Source organism: Acanthopagrus latus, chromosome 22 (assembly GCF_904848185.1).
Source record: "Acanthopagrus latus isolate v.2019 chromosome 22, fAcaLat1.1, whole genome shotgun sequence".
Lineage (NCBI taxonomy): Eukaryota > Metazoa > Chordata > Actinopteri > Spariformes > Sparidae > Acanthopagrus > Acanthopagrus latus.
In genome coordinates, this window is record NC_051060.1 from 5184519 (window position 1) to 5211023 (window position 26505).

Below are 26505 nucleotides of genomic sequence, written 5' to 3' on the forward strand. Positions count from 1 at the left end.
GGCAAAGGAAGTGCTCTTGCATCTGAATCGTTTTAATGCTGAAAATTCATCCACTCCACATCGAAGAGACACAGCAAGCACTGAACTACGTATGTGACTCGTGAGCTGGAAGTCAACTTTCAGAAAACAGGTCTTTTTTTTTGTGGATCGTTAACAAATAACAGCAACTTCCTCTAAGTCTTCTTTTTTTTTATCATTTATTTATACCGTCTGTCTGCTTCTACACAACTAGAAAGCATAAAAAATAATGATGCAAGAGCGCAACAGTATCTTCTGCACAGATCCTCCTGGAGAGAAGAACATCTATGAAAACATAACTTAACGGGCCACTTTATGACGGAGTCATAAAACAGTAAATTACAAAGGCAGCGGAGAAACTCCAGCATATTTACAGGTCATGTTTTATTTAATACAAATTTAAAGGTGTGTCTCATGTCTGTGGTTAATGGAGGGAGTCCAGGGTCGTTTCAGACATGTCGAAATGAAACCAGCAGCGTACAATCAGGCTCGGCCCCACACTCCCGCTGGGCCCGGGAGTGATGGCGAGGAGGAGGAGGAGGAGGAGGAGGAGGAGGAAGGTGGGGTTGTTTCAGGGGCTGATGGGAAGGTTTTGCGGCCCGTCCGTCAACCCAGAAGTCTCTTCGATCTCGGGCTCTTCGGGAGAGCCAGGTGGAGCGTCGACCTGGTCGGACTCCTTCTTTTCCAGTTCCTGTTGCTCCTGGATCTTCAGGATGAGCTCCTTGATCTCCTCACGCTTCGTCTTCATTCGCTGCTGAGGGAACCAGTCGGACAGGTTGACCGGCAGGTGGAAACTGGGAATCGGATTCTGTTCGAAGAGAAACGCATTATGAGGAAAACGGATCCTGGAGTTGTAGAGCTGGTCGATGTTTAATCGACACGACAGCGACAAGATACGAGTTGGTCATCTTACCTCGAAGAAGCTCTCCACATACTGCAGGATGTAAACTCCGCAGTCGCTGAAGTTATCCTGCTGAGGCACACGTGGGCTGGAGCCCTTCATCACATCCTTCCCGAAACTCCTCTGAGTCCCTTTACGCACCTCCCACTCCACCTCCAGGTACCTAAAACAAACGCACACTCCCGTCTCAGTAACCACTTATCATTTAAAATTAACTTGTCAGATTGGTTCATCTCCCACCTCAAGCGTCAAACAATTCATCGACAAACTAAAAAGCCAAAACTTCGAACTAAACTTCTGACATTTTGTTCTTGATTTATGCAGATCATTTTTAAAGAAACTGTATGGGTGGGGTGACACAACGACGCTGCTTTGTTTTATGGGGAGAAATCAAAAGGGTTGGGAGGCACTGCTCCATTAAATCAGAAGAAAACTTACAAAAAAAAGCCTCCAATATTGTAAATCTACACTCACTCTCTCAGAGTTTTCACCACAGTCGAGCGGGCGGGACCTCGCAGGGAGTCCATGATGAGGATACAAGGCCTGAAGCAGAAGAGGAAAAAAAAACAAACCCTGTGAGTAAAGCAGCGGTGCCACCTGCAGGTGAACAGGCAGAAGTGCATCACGCTTACTGTCTGCAGAGGGTTTGTTTGGAGGCCAAAGCCGAGGCCTCGGAGGCGAGCGCGTCATCAGCCAGAGTGCCGTCCTCGCTGCAGTCATCCTGCAGACAAAACAGTCAGACAGCAATCACTAATATTTTCTTATAAATGACAGACAAGTTACTCATGAGCAGAAATGAGCTGGAGCAAAAGAGACGAGGGCCGAGTACCTGACCGGAGCTCTGGTCGTCGGAGAAGGTGTACGTGTCATCGTCTCCTCTTCCTGAACCGTAGCAAACACTGATTCTGTGCAACTCGCCTAAAAATCAAACAACATCATCAACAATCAGTTTCATACATTGTTGTTTTGGAGTTAGGTGGGGAACCAGCCCTCACTAGGGGGTCTCCAAAGCTTCCTGTGTGGTTGCAAGGCTTTCTTGATTTTAAGGAGTGAAGAAAAACTTTTGAAAAAAATACAAAACAGGCTTTTATCTCAGCATTTCATTTATCACTGGAAGGAACACTACATGAAATTGTTATCATGACAGTTTAGATTCAATATGAGACATAAACCTCTACAGACCTATAAATCTCATCAGATAAGAGCACTGGGAAACCTGAACACAAGCTATATTCACAGAGCCTTCACTCTGCTCAGCAGACTTTATAAAAAGGAACGCAATTAAAACAATCAAAGAACCAATAGAACAATGGCCAAACAAGAAGAACACACCAAATTAGGGAAAAGAGAATGTCTGATTGTGACTCACTTGTGTACTGTTGCTCTCCGTCAGCCAGCCCATTGCCGGACAGCGCAGAGGTGTGGGAAGGCTCATGCCCCGCCTCCGCGAAGGCCGCGCTCTCCTTGGCGAGGTCACCGTTGGACTGACACTCTGTGGGACCCTCAGGGACGCCGGGGGACGGGTCGTCTGAGGAGCTGTCCAGCCCGTCCCTGTCCGGAGACAGGGGGCGACAGTGGTCGGGGATGCTCTCCGACGGGGGATCCGCTGCCGAGGTGGAGGCTGGAAACGGACACAGCGGGTTCTGCTCGTACACCGGCCCTTTAAGACCCGGGAAGCAGATGACGGCCAAGTACCAGTGAGCTCTGACAAGGCGAGAGTTCAAATAAGTTACAGGACTGAAGTGAAAGAGCAAAAGTCAAGTTCAGAGATCTATTAAAAAAAAACAACAGATCCGGAAACTCACGACTCGTTAATGGGAACAAAAATGAAGTCCTTCTGGAAGAGATCCACGTGCCGGGTCCACGTCTTCACCCTGTTGTGCTTCCTTTTCTGGATTCTGGAGATTCAAAACCGAAGATTCAAGCTGTTAGTATCAGACTCATCTGGAGATGGCGCGATGTAACGACATCCTGTTGAGACTCACGGCAGGTTTGTTGTGTCCGGGACGTTCCTGCGCTCTCTCTGGTTTAGCCTCTTGTAGAAGAACGAGCTGAACACGTGGATTCTTTGTGCATCTTCTTTTTTCAATTTCTCTAAAACTAAATATCTGACACAAAAACACAATAAAAAGGTCGCGTTTAAGCACGAAGAGAGAACACAAATCTTCGTCATGCGAAGAAACAATTGACGGACGATGGAAATACTGACTTTAAATAAAAATCTATGATAACGTCGTTTAGAAATTCTCCATCGTTAAGGCAGTGGAGGTCTTCGTTAGTGACTGATATGCCACCTTTGGCTGGAGGAGGAGGGTACACCATTAATCTGGAAGACAAAAGGAGGAGAACACTGTTAGACTGACACTGTAACAACAGTATCATTACTGCTAACGTCCACTGGATGGGGCTGTGACATGTTTTATCTTGGTTGCAACTGCCCTCGCTCAACGAAAATGATTTTATCTTTTTAATGCCATTATCGCAAAAAAACAAGAGCTAATTATTGGGCAATATCGAGATAACAAAGCTTGTTTTCTTGTGACAACCCGTTCATTTATATCAGTGCGTTTTAACAACAAAAGGCAACAATGACTTTTGTTTTCTCGAAATCACAAGTTAATAGTGATCTCGAGATGGCAAAGCTTGTTTTTTTTTCTCCAGGAAATTGGGTTATTCATCTCCTCATATCTAAAAAACGAAAAGGACAAACGCGAGATAATGAGATCGTTTATCACGAGGAATTATTTTAGTTTTCTCTAGACCTCAAGAGATGGAGAGTGTAATGGAGAAAGTGAAAAATTAGCGGCTAGTTCATCTTTTTAATCACACCTAAAAAAAATACAGCAACTCTCTTGTGTCCAGTGTCCAAATAGAAAATTAGAAGGATTTAAAATTACGAAGATTAAACTTAGAAAGAAAAACTTCAATGTTAAATGATCATTTCAAAATGTAAAGTAAAACAAAAATGAAAAATGTAAAGTTTAAATCAAAACGCTCAAAGTGAAGCTTAAATTGTAAAGATGAAATAAAATATGGAAATAGGAAAAGGGAAACATCAAATATGAAACACAAAGCGTACTATACTACTAAACTAAAATACTATAAACTTTGGCAACTGACATTTCCCACTTTGAAGGCTGGTGGTTTTCAAAAGCTGTGGAACAAACAAAAATCCAACACATTACATAAAAACACATGGCAAAGTTTGATTTCAGTCTCCCAGTCGACAGAGGAGTCACCCACTTGATGATTGGTCCCGAGAACGTGGGCTGGAGGTCGGTCATGTCCTCGTCGTCATCTTCAAAGTAGGTGCTGGTCTGCTGCCGGGTCGCCATCCGTGTGCGTACGGGCATGGTGACCGGGGTGACCTGAGTTACCTTGGTGACCGGGGAGACGTGGGTGATTTTGGGAGGGGTTTGTATCGGCTTCCCCTGCAGAGAGGGACAGATGTTGGTGAGGTGAAAAAATTCCAATCTCAGCTAAATCTCCAGTTACGGCAGGGATTTGTAAATTAAGTCACATGAGATTCATAAACATTTTCCTACCATTGCTACTACCCAAAAAAGCTCCCGAGATTCACCTTTTTACAGTTACAGTTAATCCCTAAAATTAACAATTTCTTGAATGGACTTTGGTGGCAGTGCTGCACAGTATGATAGTGCCTAAGAGGCAGAGAAGCACGTTAAAAATCCTTGTCAGCAAACTCTCGGCTAACAGCTACTAACAATTCCCAAACTCTTACTCCAACTTGTATTAAGACTTATGATCATCAACACATATTTGTAATGGTAACAGTTTTTACAGTTTATTATTTTTATTTTACACAATGACTTGCAATTTAGTTAAAATAAAAAACGGAGCCGTTGAAAATTCTGCACATTTTTCGCTTCAGTTTTTCCCAAAAATCTTTTGATCCAACTGTTAAATGAAAGTTATTAGTGATGCTTTTTGTAATCATCACACTCCAGTGACCAGTGAGTATTAATTGTGGAAGGTTGTGTTGATCATTCACGTCATTCCTCGGGCAGAATTATAAAAACATTGTCTGGATCCAGATAAATTAGTCTTTTTCAGTTTTATTTTAACATAAACAGAATATTACTGAGTTTTAGACTATTTATAACCAAACATGATATTTAAAGACATATTTGGCTCTCAGAAATTGTGATATCAAAACACAAAACGATTAAGTGAAAAATATATTTTTTTAGATTAATCGAATCATTGGTTCCAGGCTCACCTTGTCCTCCTTCTGTTTGGAAGCCTTATTGTAGTTGACCAGTCGGATGTTGGCCTCCTCGAAAGGCAGCTTGGCGGGGAAGTTGCTGAGGTTGTTGTTCCTGCCGATCTCGCCCAGGATGTCCTCCAGGATCATCTGCTCCTTCATCGCCAGGCCGTTCTCGAAGATCAGAACGATGTACTTCTCGTCCGACTCTGACGGTACAGATTGTGTGGAGGAGGACACACATTGTATTATGCTATACAGCTTTAATGTAAAATGCATTAAGTGCACTTTCTGGGCAATACATTCTAAATATAGCACAAAAAGCATCGATACCTTTTAAAATCTCTCATTTTTATTCATATTCAAACTCTTTGCTATGACACTGATTTCCCTCGTCATATCTCTAATCTCTCTCTCCGTACATATTTTATTCTAGTCGGCCCCTTTCGTGAAACATTGCTGCTTGAATGTATTGCAGCTAATTAGATCTGTGAACTGAAGTTGGCAGAAAATGAGCGCCGAGAGCAGGACATTAACTACACAGGACACGAAGTCCAGTTTATGCTCAGTCAGGCAGAGCGGATGAATATTCAACTAACTCGGCTCTGAATCAATCTACTGAGAATAACGTGAGCAGCACAAGAAAAAAAACAGAACAACATAAATCATGTAGTAAGTTTAGGTAAGTACACTGTTTTACTGGATATAAGAGCATACAATGATTTATTTTAAGACAGAAGGAGCACCAACATCCTATTTCACAAGCTTCCACCATTCTTCTAGGATCAGAAAATATTATTGTGTTATTAATAGTTGAGTTTCTATATGACACAATAACATGTAGTTTTTGTCATACACATGGCTGTCTGATAGGGATGGGTACCAATACCCGGTAATAAAAAGGGCCCTGGGGCTAAATTCAGGAAGACCATGGAATCAGCAAGCACCGACATGTTCTGCTAACTGTACTGGATAAATGAAGGCATTTGTCTATGATTCATTTTCACTATTCCAAATCCTGAGCAGAGATCTGTGAGGGGGCCTGTCCAGTGCAGATGAAACAGTAGCTGACATTAAACACAGTGCACCCCACTATGTTAGAATATAGGGCGACGCCTACATCATTAGAACAAACCGATATTCTTCATGTGTAACATGATGAACAAAGAAGTAGGTCCAAATGGTGAACAGTTAAAGAAGTGACAGGTTTTTACAGTGATGCCCAAAGAAACTGACCCTTTTTACAAGGGAAGAAAAACCCTGATGTATTGTACTTAATGCCGAATTTACAAGAAGGTGAATTAAAATTTGCCCGTAGCCACTTAACGAAATTGTTTAAGTTTCTCACTCGTGATGCAACAACTCTCACAATCACTCGATTTTGTAAGGGAGTCTAGAACATTGCCGTTAGTAGGAGGGACAATCATCGCTTCATTTTGTGGTACATATCCATGACTTTGACTGACACACACACACACACACACACACAACCAATAAGAGTACAGTTAGAGTACCTGACCAATATGCAGTATTGGTCAGGGTAAGAGTAGTAGTACCTTTACAACCTTACCAATAAGCATCCCTACTGTCTGATAGGCTGTTACGGGTTCAGTTCGCATTAGCATTCATCGAGAAGAAAACACACTTTGTTTGCCGCAGGTGTACCGAGGGGACGGGCGTGTAGTTTTGTACTTACGGTCCCCGGAGCAGTCGTACCACTGGCCGCCCTCCTCCTTCGTCATGTTAAGCTGCGTGCGCAGGCGGACGCACTCCTCCAGGGTCGTCTGGAAGAACAAGACCGGAAGTTTGCGGACGCTGCACCACTCGCAGCTGATCAGCTCCGACGACTGGAGGCAAACCTTCTCGATGGTGTTTCGCTCCGCCCCTGAGGAGAAACGTTTTCCGGGAGACATTTAGAAATGATTAAAACGAAACCGCCGCCAGATCGAACACAGGCTGTGACAGAACTTGATTTCAACACATTACGTTTGATTTTCTCTCTGCAAGAGAAGGATGTTTTTATTCTTAAGTGTTAGCATACTTGTGAAGAGCTACGTGATGCCAAGTGTGTGATTTCGTTTTCCAGCAGCGGCTGAACTGTAACAGAAAACCACAAAATGTTGCTGCGGCGCTCTTTCAAACTTCCACATGGATCCGTTTGGTTGGCTGCTTCTTCTAGTGATTCATTTCTCGGTATTGCGGTGGGGTTTTTTTTCTAAATACATAAAGCTGCCACAGGTGTGACTGAACTAATCTCTGCCCACCAGCCTGAATACTAAGCAGACGGTGACACTGATGTCTGATCCAGCAGCTCTGCACACACTCTGTTCTGTTTTTCTGAATTCATTCCTGCTGGTTCTTACCTTCAGTCTCCAGCTGGATGTGGTCGATGGAAAACTGAAAAACAGAAACAAAGGGTAACTCATCATTCCCGTTCCAAATCCTTTTTCAAAAACCCTGTTTTTTTTAAAAAATGGATTTTGAGGATCTTAGCTATTTTTCTGTCCTTTCCATGACTTGTTTTCCCCATTGACTCTGTCCATTTGTGTTTTTAATTAAATTCTTATTCTAATTCTCTAACTTAAAAGGTCAGGAAGACGAGTCTGGTCAAAGCTAGCTGATTGCTGAGTCTCATTATCAGGTTGTTGAATATCGATGCTTTGGATTAGAATTAGAATAGCGTTGGTATTTCATGACCTGGGAGGGGGGGTCTCAACTATTATCTAACTTTCTCCAGAATTGCCCCTCCTGTCTTTAAATCAGTTTCAAAATTAAAAGCCCTCTGGCAGTTCAGGGGACGTAATCCCGCAGGTTTCTTGCAAGACTTTAATTTCAAAACATCTGATGGAAACGTTGTTGTCAAGAACAGCAGGGGAGGGGAGTGTTATTTATTCCTGATCTCTTTTTTCTTCTCAGTGGTCATCAGTACTACACTCACAGTTTACATTATATTAAATTTAACAAATCAGTCATTATCAAATAAGCATTATCATGGATGCAGGATATATATTGGCCCGATACTGTGAAATGTACATTATCGGCTGCTGATCGGTATTGGTGAAATTCGAGCCAATAAATAGAGCCGATAATACAAAGTCAATTTGCTTTAATTGACCTAGAACGAGGAGCATTTACAATCCCCGTTGGAAGAACAACGGAGGAGGAGAGATCATCTTTTTAAAATTTAAAAAAATATTGGTTGTTTTCGCCAAGAAAAAGACAGGCAGTTATTGGCTGAAAAAAACATCCTTATCATGCATCCACTTGGTATGACATATCAGAGAACTTGCAGTAAACAAAACATGTACAAAAAACTGAGAACTAGATACTTTCCACACTTTTAACACTATATAATAACTGATTTTATAATACATTTCTGAATAAATTTCATAACTCGCTAATGACTCTGCGGGGGTTATATTGTGTCATTGGTCATGTGAGGCTCAAAGTGCTGGAACAAAGTGTAGCGGCCATGTTTAAATAAGAAACAAATGAGGTACTCACCACGACGGGCTTGGTCACCATCCTGCGAAGAGTTCCTACTCTCACACTCCGACACTCCAGTATGATGCTGTCACACTTACTGGGCATGAATTTGGGCTTCTTCGTCCTCGGCGAAAACTGCTCCGGAGGCTGATTCCCAAACTACAAATTCGAAAGAAAAGAAAAAAATATGTTTGTTTTATTCGTTCATTTAGACGTCGCAGCTCTGACCCCCCGTCAGCTGAGTCTCACCTGGTCTTTCATCCGGGCTCTCCTCGGTATCGTGATCTTCATGTTGACGTCCTCAAAGAACTCCGTGTTCGGCTCATCCTGCTCCGCGACGCCCTTCACCGCAGCCTCCACCCGGCCTCCCGACGGCGCCGGCGAGGAGTGAGCGGAGTCTGCGGGTCGGGGGGAGACGCTGTCCAGTCTGTTGGCGCTTCCCGTGCTGGCGTTGTCGGCCTCCTCCTCGTCGTCACTGGACAGGACGACTGCAGAGGAAACACAGAAGCGTTTGCAGCGTGAGTGGTCGCAGGTGTGGGACCTCTTGCCAGACCCCTTTAGTTTTTTTGCTGACTCATAGAGGCCGTTTTTGTTTTTACCATCCAGCCTACGTGATCCAACCACGAGTCGACGGATTCAAGCCCGTCAATTGGCACCTGGCATGAGAAGGTGTCACAACAAGCGACCTCTTCGGATTGGATCTACCTCGTCTATATGCAAATACAGACTGACACAACTGAAACTGATCTTAAAGAAAGAGATTTCATAATGTATAATGTTTGCAGAATTTAAAAGTACGCCCAAAGAGTTACAAATTTGTCGCAGACAGTATTTCACAAAGTTCATACAGTTTTCCCCTGGAGTCTCAAAATCAAGTGTTTATTTTCTAAAGGGAGCCTGGTGACTTAAGTAGCCTTAATTGGTTACATGTCACTGTACTTGTAAAATCTGACATGTTTATGGTCGACATGTTGTGTTCTTTAGTAAATTTGGAGTAAATTGGCAGAGACAATGTTTTTGTTCGCACCGTCCTCTCGGGGCTTCTGTAGTCGTTGCCCTCTTGTCTCCACCCTGCTTCTATTTTCATCCTCGTACATACTTTTGATCCTCATACCTCACACTTTTATCCTCATAGTCATCCGCCAACATTTTGTTTCCGAGCACAAACTGCCCCTGCAGACAGAGTGTCTCTTCTGAGAGAACTCCAGAGAGCTTTAACCTAAGACTTGTCAGCAGGTCACTTAGTTCTAATCACAGTGATGGTCTTATTTTTTTCCGAGCTGCCGGCTCAGTGTGTTTGCGAACGCGGCCTTCTTTCTGGGGTCGCTGTGACCTGCTGAGAGTGGACAGCCTTCACCTCACCCAACTTGGAAGGTTTCCACTATTTCATCCTGGAACGGAGATGGTGTTAACAGGAAGGACTCTGGTGATCAGAGGTCGGCTTTATTGAATAACTTCTTCCTCTGGATACAAAATAACACCATTATTTTCCCTTTGTTATCAGCTCTTAGCTTTTACCCATTGGGGATACAGTGGTTACAGTTATACAACAGACCGCAGTAAAAACCCAATGGTTAGTTTTACAGTTTCCAATTTCAGTACCATCGGTGTTTGTCATATGTTATATAATACTGTTCAGCATCATCAGTCTCCCAGATGCAGGCAGCAGGCACAGAGCATTTTCAGCCCTCTCAGAGGACAAAGATTGAAGTGTGGTCATATTTTGGTTGTTTTGGCGGTTTGCTGAGGGGAACTTGTACACCCTGTCCGCACTACATGTAGAAAGAAAATCGCTGCGAAAGGAGGCACACACCTCAAAAACTGCTCTCTGACCAACAGCTGCTTTTTATCGCAAATGCAAAGTAGGTTAACTTTAAAGAAACAGTTCACCCAAAAATGAAAACTTCACACGCTGTTGTTTTTGACTCACTGGGGTCGTTGAGCTCGTGCTGCTGGGCGGTCGCCCTCTTCCCTTTAGGTGGGTTTCTGGCTGCGCAGCAGCTCGACGTGCCGGCTAACAGCGGGGCCCTGCCGTTGTTCAGCGGCAGCAGTGTTGCCCGGGTGCTCGTGATCCGCACGGGCACCGTCTCCCCGCGCGGCGCCCTCATGGTCGTGACCGGTTTGTAGAAGTTCTGCTGCAGGCTGTTCGGTCCGGGGGAGGGCTGGGATCTGATGGGGGGCCTGGGGGTCGGGGACGACAGCGAGGCCTGCTGACAGGGCAGCAGAGCCGGACCGGTCCCACAGTACCGACACTCGCTGCTGTCCTCGCTCGGCTTCTTGCACTTCCCACACACTGACTGGTAGATGGGCTGCCGGAGAGGCTGCCAATGAGAGACACTCGTGTGATTAATCTATTCAACAGGCTGAGACAAAGAAACTTCCGAGAGATTATTGCTACGGCGGCACAATTAATTCAAATAGTGTTTAGAATCCAAATGGCAGAAACTATAACAATCCCCTCTTCGGCAACCTAAGACTCAAAGAGACAGGCCTTCTGTCTAAATGCCAGATGTTGACTAACTGAAAACAGCTCCCTGCTGCTGTTGGAAACACAGCAGGTGCTGAACAAAACAGAAACTGTGCTGTAACACCAAAACTCTGTGCTACAAGAGGCTGAAAGAGTTGGTGATAAATACTCTACTGGTTCTATCCATTATTACTATTTCTGTTCATAGGATTGACTCGTGCGCACACCAAATAAACACATTTATTCATTTATTTTTTTATTGCAAATGTCAGCTCATGTTTAAGTTATGTTCATACAAGTGAAAAAAAGAAAGATGAGATCTGCTGTTTCCCTTTAGTTGAAAACACATCATTCATATTTGATGAATTGTTTATTCATTATTACACGAGGGCTTGTATACTTTTTCTTTTCTCTTTCTTTCCCGTGAAATTGTTCAGAACGTTTGTGCTTCGGCTGTACTGTGAACTACGAACACGATAATCAATACACCGATGACATCTTATTACACCACAAAGAGGAATTCCATCCATGTACAAATATTGAGTAATTGAGTGCGGCATTATTTGAATGTTAAGCAAAGAGCAGATCAACCCAATCTTTAAAACTCTGACTGAAGTAGGAAAACGTTCTGACAGATTGTCAGTTGTCACTTTGCACTCTTGCTCTTTTACTTCAAGTAGTGATCTGACTTTCAGATTAAAAACATGGAGGTCATTTGCCAGTTGACAATCTGCACGATGACGTCTACATTTGGATGTTCAGCTCTTTACATTCATTTCGCTGCGAGACAATCTGCCGTAACAATCTCCGTTGGAACAATGCCGCTTTTCAGTCACAGTGGCAGTGTGTCTCTAAAAGGTCAGAGGATGATCGCGGCATGCTCCGTCTCTGAGAACAGCTGAATATGAAGCATTACAGGCTTCGGATTAAAGCCCACGGCGGCAGAGGACATGTCATGTTTCACGACGGAGACGCAGATGAGTATTTCCACCTACCTCCGCTGCTTTGACCTGGGAGGGAAAGCTACAGCAGTCCTCTAACTGTCTCCTCTTCTGCTGAGCGCGACGCTTTATGTTCAGGTTCTCCTCTTCTGAAAGAAAAACAACAGAACAATCAAGATCCTATTGATCCTATCACATCTTTAACAGAGTATTCTCATGACCGACTGACACAGTCCAACCAACATTACAGAAAACTAGAAAGTTAATCAGCAAGGAAACACAATCCTCTAAATTGTTTTGGTTTACATAGATGTTTAGAATAACTGCTGCGCGTTTGAACCAAACGAGGAAAACATGCAAACAAGCACAATATTGGTATATAAAGTCATGTGCCAGATGGTTTCCATTCAAGTCAGCCATTCAACAGAAAAACCCTCACATAAAGCCAGTGATTGATGCTGATTAATACTGTCAAAAGTATATATTTAATTAACATATATACTCTGATATAAGAGACAGTTTCAATAATCGTTTTTAGGCATTAGCACAAGCTGTGCTCTCTCACTCTCTTCTCTCCGTCAGGGAGTTGTCCAACATTTTTTAAAAGAGGCTTGACGGAAAGAGAAACAATGAATGTTTCTAAAAAAAGTGAAATATTGTACAATAGTTACAACTGTTATTCAGCTGATCTCTGCTGCCAGCCACTAAAAGGTTGATTGATCGGTGATTAGGAATCGCAACATCTCCGTGCGTCATCTGTCTGTGAAAGCATTCAGTGGTTATTTTGAGCACAAAACGACACTCTCGGTTTCAACCTCAGTGAGGCGCTGCAGTCGCCTTTTACACACATTTTTCTCTCCTTAAATAAAAAGTAAACACAGCGAGTGAACTGGCGGATGTCAGAAACTGCTTTGGGAGCAGTTTCCCTCAGTGGTCACCTTTGTATTTCATTTTTTTTTTTCTGCAAACACGTCAGTATTTCGGGGGAGTAGTTTCGTTTAGAGAGCCTTTATTAGCCGAGCGAGTGACTCTGAAGCTCTCCTCCCTCGACCGGGAGCTTTGAGGATTAACGTGGGAGGCCTGAGATCTCCTCCTCTGCTGGCAGGAGCAGGGAGGAGGCTCAGCCCAGATCTGCAGCTCTGCAGATGCTGCTGGCTGTCACACACAAATCCGCACTCACTCACACACACACACACACACAGACTTTTATCACAGATGCTGCGCCGCACACACATGAGCGAGTCATTTCCTCCCAACAGGAGGAACACAGCGTGCCCGTCGACAGCCAACACCACCAGCGGTCTCTTCTCTCTAGAAACCAGCTCGAGAGCGACTGTAAAGCATCCTGCATGACGCGTTAGCTGAGCCGCAAACTGTACCTGGGTCCTCTGGACAGGTGAGGACGATGCTGTCCACTTCTACAGCCTGCTGCGTGGTGGAGAAGTCGTTTCTGCGGAAGAAGGAAAAAGACAAAGTGGTCAGCGAAGTCACTGCATGAAACGAGTTTTTATGTTCAGATCCAACAGCGTCTGGAACCTGGTTTTTAAGCACACTGCCAGGCGATGCTAAAAGTGTAAATACAAGGAGTTTTCAGTGACTTTAACGGTTTTGCTTTATGCAATAAGCCACAAGGAGCACGAAACGGTCTCTCCCCAACAAACTGTTTGTTGCACATCTTCGAGGACTTTCAAGGCCCGTACAAATTGTGCAGGTCTGAAGCAGTTTCCCAAGACTTATCAAAATCAAAATCAGATCAAAATCTGACTTTTATTTTAAAAAAAGCATGTTAAGCGCACAGCTAAAACACAGCAAAAAACCAATCCCAACAGTCAGCTACACAACTAGCTCAAGCAAGACAGCCAAATCCTGCCAAAGCTAGCAGCTATATATTGCAACTGTGAGGCAAGCTGATAAATATTTACATGTTGGTGAAGTAAAGTCTTAGTTAAGTAGTTTGCAAATAAATGAGGCAGAAGCTAAACCCAGTCGCAGAGAATGAAACCAGCAAAAATAGGCTGGCTAAAAAGCTAACCAGCTTAACTTTAGCTTAGCAAAGCAGAAGCCAGATTAGTTCACGGATCTTATTAAATTCAAAGTTTGCTTACGTCAGTGTACTTTTAAAAAACATAAAACCTCACCAGACTTTTAACTTTAACATCAACATCACATCCTGACAAAAGGACCAACGACACGAACAAACACAGCTGATGAAGCATTTCAGTGTAAAACTACTTAACAGATCTGGGTCAAAGGTCACCGGACAGATGCAAGGTGACAGAACGCAGGCAGGGAGCTTCAGATGTTTCACCACAGCACACGATAAAACCAGAGCTGAGACCAGCTAATGATCAGCCAGACTGCAGAGATAAATAACACATGACCGCTCACTGTGTTCGCTCTCAAATGTTTCCCTACTGGTGACAAAGACAGACGAGAACCTCCATGTACGATACAGGATGTGCTCTTAAACCTTTTAATGAAACTTGAATAATAAAGAGTGGGCCAAACTGGGGCTGGACCAGATATGAATCAGTTATGAGGCGCGTCAGTGTTTCTCAACGGAGCGCGACGACCTGCAGTCAGTGTGAAAACAACCCCAGTGGAAAGGTTTTTCATGTTTCACTAGTTTAGTTTGACCATTTTACGCTCTGTCTGGTCTTTATCCTCCAGTCTCACGTTGTGGAAGTTGTAAAAGGAAATAATGAGAAAGTTTTGTTGGTACATTATGACTTGGCATGACCTCAGATAGCCTTTTATTAAAGCTGTTTTATTTCAAACAGGTTTCATCTGTTTTGTTATTTGTCTAAAAATGTATTACTGCTAGGTACTTAATTCCATTTTATTATTGTACTGTATCTAACTCTGACTAGGGGTGGGTCACGATGTATCTGTTGACTTATGTCATTCATAAGCTGCCTTTTAAATCAACAACGTATCATGTGTCACGGAAGTTAACCACACACTGACATGGAGAATCACAGCAAACAGAGACGCTGCTGACGCACAAACAAAACCTGAAATCAATTTTGTTGTCGACGTTCCGAGGACGTGAATGAAGCATGAAATGAGATCGAGTCCGGTAAGATTGACTCTGAGTGAAGCAGCCGGATCAAAGTCTCACCGTTACCTCAAATCGAGGCTGCTTGAAGATGGAAATCAAAGAGAGAAACATCTCACTAATGCAATCAACTCATCGGCCATATTTATTTACTTTTTTTTTTTTTTTTACAGCCTGCATTTTATTTAGTGATCTTCTCTTCTTTACACCAACCAGACTCTCATGACTCTCGAGATTTAAATTACTTTCATCTACATTAAAGAAGATCTTGTCAAATTCAAGAAAACACTCAGTTTTTACTTGATTAACCTCCACTGAGAGGTAAAGGATCTGACTGAGGATGTTCAAACTAATAAAGGTCTCATGCAATTTCATTCTTCCCAGAGAAAATCCTGTACTTCTGCCGCCTGAAGCAGATGTCTTCAAACTGTACGGCAACGACACCGCGTGTGGTGAAAGGAACAGGTGCATGCTGGTAATCTGAAAACAACAGGAAGTTTCTTATTGTGGCTTATTTTGGCCCCTCTGCAACAAGTCAGCAGACGCACAAGATCACAGGGGCAATTAAGGTACATTAACCCGATTCCTGGGGTCATGAGTACGAACACAGAGACATGAGACGCACGTTTTCCGATTCAGTGCGATTCACGCTTCTAGATAACATCATCATCGCCAATGTTGATTTAAGGAAACATCCGAAAATCCAGTGAGGAAAACGTTGGCAAGAAGATGCTCCTTTTTAATTGCAGAACTTGCTTGAGAATCTTCACGTTTTTAAGATTTCCTCAGTATCAGAGCAGTAAAATTAAAAGCAGCTCCTGTTTACATTGTACCCGTGGATGAAGAGGCAGCTGATGGCTAATTCGGCATACTTTTAAATAGGGCCAGTTTGCCAAAATGTGAACAGAAGTCCTCAGCGTAACTGAATCCAATACACGAAAATAATATTGTCATATCATAATGAGACATAAGTGTTGTTTTTTTCCTGTTTTTAAAGGCCCCATTACAGTAAAGTGTTACTATTAAGTCCAATTTTCATCCCTGCATCATATCAATAACAAGGTATTTGGTCAAAGATATTATGTCCGTGCACGTATGAAGAGCTTATGAGGTCATGTCAGGCTGCATCAGGCCGTTTACGTCCACCCATTACAGAAAGAGTGATGCCAAACCCTTGAATAATCATCCCCCAAACAGGCGTGCACCCAGGAAAATCAGACAAAAGGGGAGAGCAGCACGGAGGGGTGAGTCTTACCTTTGGACTGGTTTCCTTATTGCGGAGGGCATCTGTGCGTGCTGGAAATGTCGGCCCTGTAAAACGATTCCTTGTGAAGATGCGGGATTGATGATTAAATAGTTGGTTCTGTTGGGGATGGGGGACGACGTTGCTACTGAGAGGGGGACCTCGCTGCAGGACACAGAGAGAAAAAATCAAACACTTCAGTTACGTCTTCAAACTGATGTACATAAAAAACAGTTGACAGCCATTTCACACACACACACACACACACACACACACACACACACACACACACACACACACACACACACACACACACACACACACACACACACCATAAGGACCATTTACAATGCACAAAAATGTGAGTTAAACATTAACTGAGCCAATTCTAAAGCTTTAATCCTCTCAAATGGTGATCAAGCTTTGAAACTGTCCCTCTGTAAACCTGCTCTTAATGACTGTCATTCACTTTTATCAAGTCTGATTACCATCTCAATATCTTATTCTAGTCTATTCGGTTCTTTGTCATTGTTGACTTTATTAGACATAAGCTGGCCTGTGAAGATCAGAGTATTAAATGGTATACAAATTAAGATATTATTGTATCTATTTGTCTGTTTATTATCATATTGTAATAATTTGTATTACTTGTATTTATCTTTTTTCTTTATCTTTTATTATTCTAACCACTCAGATCTGATTGTTGTCAGTGTGCATTAGTGTCAATAAATAAATAAAAAGTTTGACTGACTGATAAAGTTCGCATCACTGGGTTCACAGAAAAGTCTTGAGAAGTGTTCAGAAAAGAGAACAGGCAATATAAAATGGCAAGAAAACTGGATTACACTTTTTGGTAATGATACAAAAAAAATGATCGAATCAGATCTATATTTTATACCTTTTATCTATTCTGCCAGTAAAAAAAAAAAAAAAAAAAGAAAATCACTGGTGTAAAAAGTCATTTTTCTTCTCATATTCGTACCAAAATAAACAACAACAAAAAAAATGTTTTCCTACAAAGACCAAATTGCAGTCTGATGTGCAAGACTCGACTCCAGCGATGGACTGTATGACTTTGAAGTACTTGCAACCCCGCTGCTTGAGTCTGTTGGCAATTATTATTTATCATGTGGTGAAAAACTGTTGGAAGACGAGTGAAGTGAAACATGATTCGCTCACAAAAATATGAATTTATGAACTACAGGCAGCACCGCAGTCACTTTTTCCACAATTCTAACTGTTTTTTTTTTTATTCCAAACCTCCTGAAAATAATCATAGTCCAGACTGTCCAGGGCTGTTAAGCAAAACCTGCACTTAAAAACCAAACATCAGAAAGCACCGGCAGAGTTTATAGCAACAGGATACACTGTTACTATACCTGATCCTTTTGGGCAGCAGCTTGCTCAGAGGCCTCATGTGATTATTTGGCCGGTTTTCATACGTTCTCAGAGGATCCGAGGAAGTGAAGTGTCTTAGAGATGGAGACTGTGGAGAGGACACACACATTAATACAGGAAGGTCATCAGCTACAGGAATTAAGACTTGGATCTAACAATCCTAATGATGTCATAAATCGCTGCTGCTGAGACATTTGTTATGAAGAGGGCATGTGTTTATATTGGGAGCGTATTAGCATGAGCACTGTTAATGGGTACAGTTTGGATTTCAAGATGCTTAAGAATCTGAATCTGGAAAGTGATTAAATTGATCAAAGAAATGCAGTGAAGGGGAAGTGTAAAGTAGCAGAAAGTGGAAATACTCAAGGTAAGTACGCCGAAACAGTACTTTACTTAATTATGCTCGGGTTTATATCATCGCTGGTTGTTCTCATTTTGAAACTGAGATTTTTCTGCTTACTGCAAATGAACATTGGTTCCAAATATCACTCAGTAATTTCTGATACTTAGTATCGGCCCCCAAAAAAAACAGATCGGTCCACCCCTCCTTCAGGTTTAAGATTTAGAGGAATTATGTGATGGACTGAAACGCTGGACAAGTGGAAGCTTGACCTCCAATCGTTAAAGTCAATAGGATTCAGGTTCTGGAGGGATGTCAGTGTTTTTATTAAATGTCATAGAAATTCAGTCAATAGTTGTTGAGATACTTTTCAAAACACAGATGAAACACTAATTTGATTTACAATTTATAGTTTCGTCTGTTTTTTTCTGACATGAATCCAATCGAGTCGGAATAATATCCTTCGCAAAATAGTAAAAGGCCAACACCCAACACCCACTCACAAGCCCCCTCCACAACAACAACAACAACAACAACAACAGCAGCAGCAGCAGCAGCAGCAGCAGCAGCCCTTGAGGCATCCCTCAGCCTCCCATCACTGTTAGCTCATGGACTGCCTCGGTCCTTCGGGTGCCATTGTTCTGCAGCCAGGCGCCAGGCGGGCCGTGACACTGTCTGCTGGGGTGATCAGAGAGCCGTGCAGCCCGCCGGGAGCCACCGGTGCCGCCGCGAGAGAAGATGAGAGGAGAGAGGAGGGTTCAGGGAGAGAACGCTTTACCTTTTTCTCCTCGGGGGAGGTCGGCTGCTGCCGGTCCATCTCCTCCACGCTCACCACGCTCGTACTGGGAGGCAAAAAAAAACAAAGACATTATGGTCGGACTCCTTATGTGAACAGAGTTCTACTCAGCACATTTCATACTGTTTTAACAGCTCTCTGTGTATCAGTGTCTGTAGAAAATGACACATCTGCACAATAAAACGACAAAGTGGATTCTAGGGTTTGACCGATATGGGATTTACACAACTGCTAATGTCTGTTTTCATAGTTTTAGAATTTGTCTAAAAGCTTTAACACTTTGAACAATAACTGATCTACTGTAGAGGACTGGCCTTCATGAGAAACTGCAACTCTCAGATGGAATAAGTGATTTTATACAGCTGCAACAATTTGGAGATTCATCTATTAGTCGACTGAAAGGAAATTTGCTTAATTTTAGTAACAAATTAATCATTTCAATGACAATGTCAAACACTGTCTGGTTCAACATTCTGTTATTAGTTTGTGAATTTTTGAATGTTTTCAATCTTAATTTTCTTACAGCATGGAAATTTCAACTATAAAAAATTAGCGGCAGTCCACTGACTTCATAATTTGACAACAATCAATTATTTATTGATCGAGCAAAACTACCAGACATCCCTTGTCTCGCATTTCAAGACTACAACCTGATCATGGGATAATGATCAAGAAAATCATCACCAGTTAAATACAACCTCTAAATGCAGATTAAATGTGGAAAGATTTTTTCAAATATGCTCAAAAGCTGCATTTCACGGCGGGTTTAAACTCCAGGAGGAAGCTCTTCTGTCCTGATGATCAATATTTACTGTCAGCCAACATATCGGTCCAACCCTAGGAGATGTGCAGAACGGAAAAGGAAAGGATTTACATGCGGAGCGCGCAGATCTGTACTAAAAAAGACCAGTGAGTATATCATCAGAGACGGGAATAGCCTGCTCATCAGCGGCGGTGTCACTGGGGTCTCTTCCTGAATGTGTGGTGAAAAAAAAAAAAAAAAAAGTGATGCAGTGCTGAATAAAAAAAACGAGGGCGGGAGAAGTGCTTACTCGTGTATCCTTTCCTCTTCACTGTCACCAGAGTGAGAAAAGCTCCAGTTGTGCTTGTACCCTCCATCTCGCCTGGTCTCTGACCTACCCAGGGCTTGGATGGAATAATAAACCAGACTCACGTCAGTACAGGGGATACAGAACCAACACACAGCCATCCGCTGAAATGACCATTCACACACAGTCACATCTCAGGGCTGATCATTTCAACGAGATGACATGAAACACTGGTAACAATTAGCGAAGGAGCAGGAGAGCCATGAGCTCCATGCTGATTTTGCTTCAAACGCTCAATTCCATGAATAACATGAAGTACACTCATGTCACTGCAGTAAAGCATTTGATTTTTTTGCAGACTTAATTACTTAACTCATCATTTTGGTGGATGATCTCATTGGTTGGATGCGACCAATATCCCTCCATCAATTTAGATTATCATTACAACATCAAATACTATGTTTCGTGACATGAGTGTAGGTATACAAGTATTCGGCACAATCTCCTTCCAACTTCATAACAACTGGAAAATCCATTTAAGTTTGTGTCAATGTAGAGATTTTTGGCCGAGTGCCAATGCAAAGACTTTGGTTTGTTCACCTGCCGGCAACAGTGAGTGTTTGCAAATGCGTTTCACCGAGACGTGCATCACTGAATAATGTGACAGTGTGTTGCGCAAAAAAGATCCTGAAAAATCCTACAAGTTTTGACACTGAGCTGGTAAAACATCGTAAAAACAGCGAAACTTCAGGGTTTACATTCAGTCCATGTCCCCAACAACAATGGGGCCTGTAGGGTTAGGTACACACTTGAAAAGATTCTATTCAAATGCCGCCTCAGAGGGAGAAAGTGGGATCCATTTGGTAATCTGTCCTGGGGGTGAAAATCACAAGATTAGAGGTTCACTGAAAATAAATAACACGTCATTCCTCTTTCTTTTCTTGATGTGAAAGCGTGCTCTGCCCCAACACTGACTTCAGCAAAAGTTTATTCCGATGCACGGACGGAAAACTCCATCTGTACACTGCGTTCATTTTGTCCATATTTTTCACCTTTAGAGATGGACTAAACCGAGCAGGAGCGCTAGAAAGTGAGTGGGGTAGCGCAGCTGATACTTTGCAAAATGAACTCAAGACACGATGTTCAAACCATGGTGAACATCTGAAAGTGCTGGACATGGTGTTCCATGTCAATATCTCTCATTGGTTCCTCGTTTATTTTTAAATTGCTTAAGCCTGTCACCCTGACTGAAGGCTCTGCCTCACAGTGTATCCATACAAAAATAAAATCAGATGTGTTTAAATACTAGGGATTCCAGACCAAAAGATGACAGAGAGTTACCACCATTCATTTATCTGTTTTTCTTTAATCCGTGCACGAGGATCTTGGGCACCTATTTAAGATTCTCTGACTGTTTTTCACCAAAAGAAGATCATTTGTCCTCTCTGTGATGCAATAACATGCATTGTTTACTAACTAAACATACAGTTAAATTGATTCCAGTATGTTTAAGTGCAATTTTAGCTTTTATTTTGAAAAGTTTTAAGAATATTTTGATGATTACCATCATACTGTTAACCGCAATTATGTTGAACAGAAAAATCATGACACGAAATGTTCATAATGTCCCATGCCTACACGATGTATGCTGGCAGTCAGTGGTATACTGTCGGAGGTGGTCATCTATTTTCATACGTAAAGGAGGACAAGGCAGTTTTGTCCATCGGTGACCTGATTAAACTCACTGCTCTGCTTTACATGAGGTGCGTTCGGTCTTGACAAACTCTCACAGCAAACTATGGAGCCGCATTGTCTTATATGTGTGAATAACTTCCACGCTACGAGGCAGCTTCAGATTTTAAATTTAGGAGCGAGAATAATAATGTCACATCAGTTCCGAGTTTAGGTATCAGGACGTGTATCGGGGGAGAAGAAGCTGGCGCATCTCTAGACCCACATCTGTCACATTAAGACATTATTGTGCCGTCTGATAACGACATGAAACAACCCTGACAACCTCGCCCGCGGGCGGCGCCGGGGTGAAGAGGTGAAAAGAAAGTCAAGAGTTCTTCACAGCGAGCAATAAAAAAAGAATAAAAAAAACAAACAAACACACACATCAGTTTGAGGTGAATCTGGTTTGATTTGGCTCGACGTGACGGGGGAAGACGTCAACACTGGCAGGGCTCTGATTCACAAGTACTCAGAGTCACAGAGTCGTGTGATAAGAACGCATTTTACTATCTTTACGAGATAAACTTCGACTTTGTCACTTTGTCAGATGTGCTGAGGAGGATGTAGTTTCTTACATATAGAAAAAAAAAACACATGCAGGGTCAATAGCATCCAATGTGAGTTTCACATCTTTCTTTGTGATTCCTCCTCAACAGTCCGCACGAAGATTCAGCACAAATGTGGACTGATTAAAGCCTGCTGGTTTACTTTATCTGAGTCTGTTTTCTTACACATGCAACTATGTCCTAATGCCTCGAAAAAGAAAAAAAAGTCAGAAGAAAAGTTGATAATCCTACAACACAAGACGCACAAACTCTAACATAAACCTGATGATGTTGTTGACACATAACTTTAACATCTGTTGGATGTGGAGTTTTCCCGTGACGCCCTCACTTCCTATTTTCAACCAAAATCAACTGAAATGTGTGACGTGGCTCTCACAACAAACAAATAATCAATAAACACAGTGAAAAAGGATCAAAATGCAGGATAGTTTCCTTCATTAAACTAAGGAAACATAACCCAACTAGCTAATGAATAGTTTTTATTTTGGATGTTGTCTCTCCTGCCTACATAATCACGTTAATGCATGTCATCCGTCAGGCTGCAGGCCCGGCGGTTAAATATAACATAAATCCCGCTTGTACGGGAATCAGTGACTGTTATTTCATTGGTACATGTGGCTTATACGGAGGCCTCGAGAGCTGCATCTTTTTCTGTCCCTCAAACCAAAAAAATCGCAGTGTCTAGGCCTCGAACATAATGCTCCTGCCCTCGCTGTGCAGCTGCAGGAGTGGATTATCACACACTGAGGAGATGAGACCAGCGACAGAACAACTGCTGCCTGTTTTTAGCCAATCATCCACTTCCGGAGGCTTTTTAGATGACAAGAAAAAAAATAATAAAAATCTTCGAATATCATACATTAGATTGTGATCCAAGAGCTCTTTCCTCGATCTCTTCCAGCTAATAAACAGAGTCAATCCCCAAGGCTGTCAGATTCATGTTGTGCTCCATTTTCCAGCTTCATAAATTACAACAAAGCGCCCCGATAATGTTTGTGAGGGGACACTTGGGTTCCTTCTGCGCCTCAGCACACTCATTTATTTTTGTCTGCGGACGCTGTAACAGGACAAATCCATGACAGCGGATCGATGACGACACAAAGACAATTTATTCTAACAGACCGGCACAAGAGGTGCTGGTGCGGCTGAAAGAGAGCTTTGACTGTCACATGATGTTCAAATGCAAACAGCTGGTCATGGCTCATAGGAAATGTACACTGGTCCATACATTTAACAGGCATTTCAAACAAATGATTCTTATTGCAGCCCCGGGGCCTGTTTCACCTCATCATACCATAAGATCATTTCCTCTCCTGTCCAGTCTGACATTTTTTGGGAACACTAACAACCTGCATCACGTACTCAGTAGGGACACACACATCCACCACGGTCAAACAGACCCCTTCTGTACTCATTCACAGACACCAGCCACCTAAATACACCTGATTTTTATTCATCTAGATCCATGGATTTGTGTCTGAGAATGAAAATGTGGGGGAAAAAAAGCCTTATCAGGCAATGGTAATCAAAGTTTAAAAACCTTCATGGATGCCTCCCTCTATCCATACGCACAGTAAAACCCTAACTCATGCATCCATCCAACTTTCATGGATATCCGTTTAGCAGGTTTTGTGTAATCCTGCTGACTAACTAACCAACCAACCGGACACAGATTAAAAAACAACCTCCTTGTTGGAAGTTTCTTCCAAAGAACGCAAGTTTTGAACTGCCAGCACATATACCATGGTGTCATCCACATATAGATGAATTGTACTGTTTCTACCATTTACATCCAGTTTGTTCACAAAAACACTACATCTGTAAAAATACTAGTGGTTCGAGAATACAACCCTGTGGAGCACATTTGTAAACACTTAAAAGCACTGAACTGAAAGCCATCCGGAAGAACTTGTGTTTTATCAAAGATAATACGCAATCCAAATCAAGATCAAATCCATTCGATTCCAGATGTTTCAAAGCGTTGATCTAATTACTAAGGACAGACGTTAATGCAGAATCTGTAGTTCTGTTACATGAATAATATTGCATTTTGTGCGTCCTTCATCTCCTTAGGTTACCACTAGTATGACATGAGGGAAGCAGAATGTGGTCCATGACCAACTGGGTCCACGCAACGCCCACTTCACCCAGAATAACCTGTCCATACCTCACCAAAATGTGTGAGACCGCAACAGTGCATCCTATGCAAACAGATGGTACAGACACAGCATTGGACCTGATACTCACGGTGAAGGAACGACACTGGAAAACAACATAAGACCTCCTGCTGTGACAAAATGATGGACGCACTGCAACAGTCCAGCAGAGAGCAGAGCAAGAGAAAGAACAGCTCTCCATGCACCAGAGAGAGAACAGTTACAACAGCACAAATACCCCAAATAGTCTTATCGAACACTCAATACAGAGTGAGTGAGTCATAATAAAAATCGAGAGACTTTCCTCAGATAGGAACGAAAGGAGAGGCAGCAGGAGTTACTAATTAGGATACGTATGAATCATAATTACACTCAATTATCTATCAAATAAAACATATAAAAGATACAAGTGAGTGGCAAGTTTTGTTCATGCAGCTGCATTTTATACATTCAATATCCGGGAATTCACGTTATAGTGACTCTGACTAGACACGGTCTGGCCACAAACGGAAGGAAATAGTACATTATATGGGACTATTTTCAGTGGCGGATTAAGCCACATTTGGTTCCCCGGTGATAATTTGTGGCAGCAGGATGTCGCGTGTAGGACTGAGTCGAAATAGGCTACCATGTAAGTTCAAGGACTCATATTCAATGTGATAAGACACAAGAGGTTTTTAAATAGATTCCCTGCAAAGATTTGAAGATCATTTGTCAACACTTGATTCAATTCAACGAATTTCCAAGGATTTTTTGACGGAACAGTTTCCCTATGCTTGAAAACACAGAAACTTTTTCCAAATTTACTAGTTAAATGGACAAAATTCAGTCAGCACGCCCCATCGTTTTTCTTAATGTCAACAAATCACCTGAAAAGACCAAAACACCCCCATGTTAGTCCATCTTTCATCACTTTTCAACTTTCTGTCTGTGGCTCTGAGCTCCAAGCCCATTGACTACGACTGGGGACATAAACAAAATAATCTTTAACAAAGGCTCGATTACATTATCAAGAACAGGAGGATGAAGTGCATCTGTTGAGGATGTGTATTCACTCCATTTACCTCTCACTAATATGTTTAAAAATACAGTTTTTATTTGATCTATTTGGGTTTCTAAGTGTGTAGCCTTTACAATTAAAATGAGAGCTGTTAGTCAAGTGAGGACCACCATGAGTAAAGACACAGAAACAGTCAGCTATCACTGTAAAACACAATGTTTACATTTTTTGATTTTATATATTAGCTCGCTAATATCTGAAGCTATGAAGTCATCATGCTAGCACGGAGCCTGTGACAGGTTGTTGGTTTCCAGGACAAACTCTGAATATTTTCAAGTTCGTTATTTACGTGTTGGTGCATTTTTACTGTGATGTATAAACGTTATGTGCCAGCTAACAGCTTAGCAAAGGCAGGAAGGCCCGTCGCTGCTGTTGCTACAACCAAGCTCCCACATTGCAGAGCCAGCTAACGTCAGCGCTAACGGTGCTAGCTCAGCCCAGAGACTCAGGGGTTAGAATCCTCCGGACCGGGCCGCCCTGCCAGCGTTCCGTCTTCCCGTCGAGGCCCAGAGACCTGGCACTGTCACCGGCCCCTGGCAGCGCTCATTCCACCCCGGCTAGCCGAGGATGGGCTTGTCACAACAGCCAGCATTGTGAGGCTAACGTTAGCCACCTAGCCAACTGTGCACTCGCTCTGGGTCCCCACATATTCTGGACCGATTATGTGTACCACCAGAGGACCCAAAAAATCTGCCTCGGCAAGCAGGAATCCGGAGGCTGCGTGCGGGTAAAATGGCTGCTGGCCGCCCGGAGCAGCGGAGCGGAGTGTCACAGCTTACCTTCAAAGAAATAGCTTCTATTGTGGGCCATGTTTATTCCATGATTCCTCCTCAGATAATAGTGTTGCTCATCAGCGACCCAGGGTAGCAGATCGGCTCTCTGTAGCTGCTGACTGCTGCTCGGACTCGCTGACAGGAAAGTTACCGCGAAAAGCCGTCCTACTGCCGGAAGTCCCACACGTATTCCTTCAAAACAAAGTTGTTGGGTTTTTTTTTTCTCCCTCCAACGCAACGCAAGGCTCGACTGCAGCCTGTATAGCCTTCTTTTTTAAACAGACACAAAAATGC

At 42.7% G+C, this 26505-nt stretch overlaps 1 protein-coding gene across 3 annotated transcripts; it reads right to left on the bottom strand.

Moving 5' to 3' along the window:
• Positions 1-11: 11 nt before the first annotated feature.
• senp6a (SUMO specific peptidase 6a) lies at positions 12-26377 on the bottom strand. 3 transcript variants are annotated; one of them, XM_037086574.1, is made up of 23 exons: positions 26218-26377; positions 19926-20019; positions 18856-18919; positions 17719-17825; positions 16352-16504; positions 13418-13488; positions 12093-12187; positions 10561-10951; positions 8880-9118; positions 8649-8789; positions 7508-7541; positions 6841-7029; positions 5160-5353; positions 4163-4350; positions 3129-3245; positions 2905-3027; positions 2725-2817; positions 2289-2623; positions 1749-1837; positions 1552-1640; positions 1394-1462; positions 932-1082; positions 12-826 (listed from the first exon to the last, which is right to left on the bottom strand). In XM_037086574.1, exons 1-23 carry the CDS (start codon positions 26246-26248, stop codon positions 590-592), a joined length of 3294 nt encoding a protein of 1097 aa, XP_036942469.1. In that variant the 5' UTR covers positions 26249-26377; the 3' UTR covers positions 12-589. The 3 variants fall into 3 exon arrangements, with proteins under 3 accessions (XP_036942469.1, XP_036942467.1, XP_036942468.1); XM_037086572.1 differs by having other exon boundaries at positions 12093-12184; positions 26218-26376; XM_037086573.1 differs by lacking the exon at positions 19926-20019 and having other exon boundaries at positions 26218-26355.
• Positions 26378-26505: the final 128 nt, after the last annotated feature.

Coding starts and splice junctions, on each gene's coding strand:
- senp6a (XM_037086574.1), bottom strand. CDS start 26,248: ATGGCCCACAATAGAAGCTATTTCTTTGAAG. Junction 4,351..5,159: donor CCAAACAGAAGGAGGACAAG/GTGAGCCTGGAA, acceptor CCCTCTCTGCAG/GGGAAGCCGATACAAACCCC. Junction 1,463..1,551: donor AAACAAACCCTCTGCAGACA/GTAAGCGTGATG, acceptor CTTCTGCTTCAG/GCCTTGTATCCTCATCATGG.